This window comes from Octopus bimaculoides, chromosome 30 (genome assembly GCF_001194135.2).
Source record: "Octopus bimaculoides isolate UCB-OBI-ISO-001 chromosome 30, ASM119413v2, whole genome shotgun sequence".
Taxonomy (NCBI): domain Eukaryota; kingdom Metazoa; phylum Mollusca; class Cephalopoda; order Octopoda; family Octopodidae; genus Octopus; species Octopus bimaculoides.
The window spans coordinates 8,049,475-8,050,701 of record NC_069010.1 but is presented as its reverse complement, the minus strand read 5'-3'; the positions used below and the strand labels follow the sequence as shown (position 1 = coordinate 8,050,701).

Below are 1,227 nucleotides of genomic sequence, written 5' to 3'. Positions count from 1 at the left end.
TGGTGGAAGAGTACTGCAGGGTTCGCCACCATCCCCTGCCGGAGCCTCGTGGAGCTTTAGGTGTTTTCGCTCTATAAACACTCACAACGCCCGGTCTGGGAATCGAAACCGCGAGTCCGCTGCCCTAACCACTGGGCCATTGCGCCTCCACACACCAATATTAGTAGACGTAAAAAAAAAAAAAAGTGTGTCGAGGAAATAAAAAAAGAAAGAAAAAATGGGTTAATTACTCCTGATAATTGACCCATTAAAAAAATTCATTAAGAATCATTAAAAAGAGCCCAGACAGTCAGAAGCACATGTTTAAATGTCTGGGAATATCAGGGGGAGATAATAAAGATATCACGAGATAAAAACAAGGGAGATAACACACATCGCAAAAAATGATATTTATAAAATATGTTGTTTTCCTCCTCATATAATTATTTCTGGTTAGGGATTCTTTGAAAAATATTATTACTTTAATTAAGTATGAATATATATATTTTTTGATGTATTCCAACGATTTATTCTGTCAATATGCGTGTATTTTTGGAGATATATAAATATATATATATAGAGATAGAGAGAGGTGAGAGGGCGCCAGTAGTCGCATAAGAGCTACTTGAGGAAGTTGAGACGAAAAGGTAAGATGATGTCTGGTGGAGTGTTGGAGTGTTTGTGTAGCACAGCTAAATTAGAACGGGACAAAGGTGTGGTAGAGCTGCAGAAGAGCATCTCGACCCTCAGCGACACCGAACTGAATGAACTGCAAGAAGCGATCGTGGCGCTGTTCCGTCGGGACGACTCGCCTTGGGAGACAAAACATGGAGCTCTGAAAGGCACCACTGTCATACTACACAGCAAACGATCTTCTCGTGATTTTGTCACTTACATCAAGGACAACCTTTCGCCGCTGTTGGACGACGAGGAGTTTCGAGTTCGGCTGGCCGCCGGTGAAGCGATGGGTGCCCTCTGCGAAAGTGTCGGCGTGAAGATTTACATCGACGCCAAAGCTGACATCCTGAAAGGAATCGCGGACAACCTGGAACGAGAACCGTCGGCTGCTGATCAAGAAGACAATGCCAGGCACGACGAAATTGTACTATCTTCTCTTACGTCCGGAGGTTCGTCGAAATCTTTTAGTCTGAGCCGGTGCAACAGCGCCGAGAAGATTTTCCATGATACTGCAGGCTGGAAGTCCTTAGAAACGTGGATGAAATGCCTCCAGAATGTGATCGTCGGCTG

At 44.2% G+C, this 1,227-nt stretch overlaps 1 protein-coding gene across 1 annotated transcript in view; it reads left to right on the top strand.

Annotated features, from left to right (window-relative positions):
* The first annotated feature begins 501 nt into the window (after nt 1-501).
* LOC106878265 (uncharacterized) overlaps nt 502-1,227 on the top strand; it is a 2,685-nt gene continuing 1,959 nt past the window's right edge. Inside the window, exon 1 of the mRNA XM_014927439.2 lies at nt 502-1,219. Within this exon, the coding sequence (XP_014782925.1) occupies nt 632-1,219 (588 nt within the window). The 5' untranslated portion in view covers nt 502-631. The remainder of the gene's footprint in view (nt 1,220-1,227) is intronic.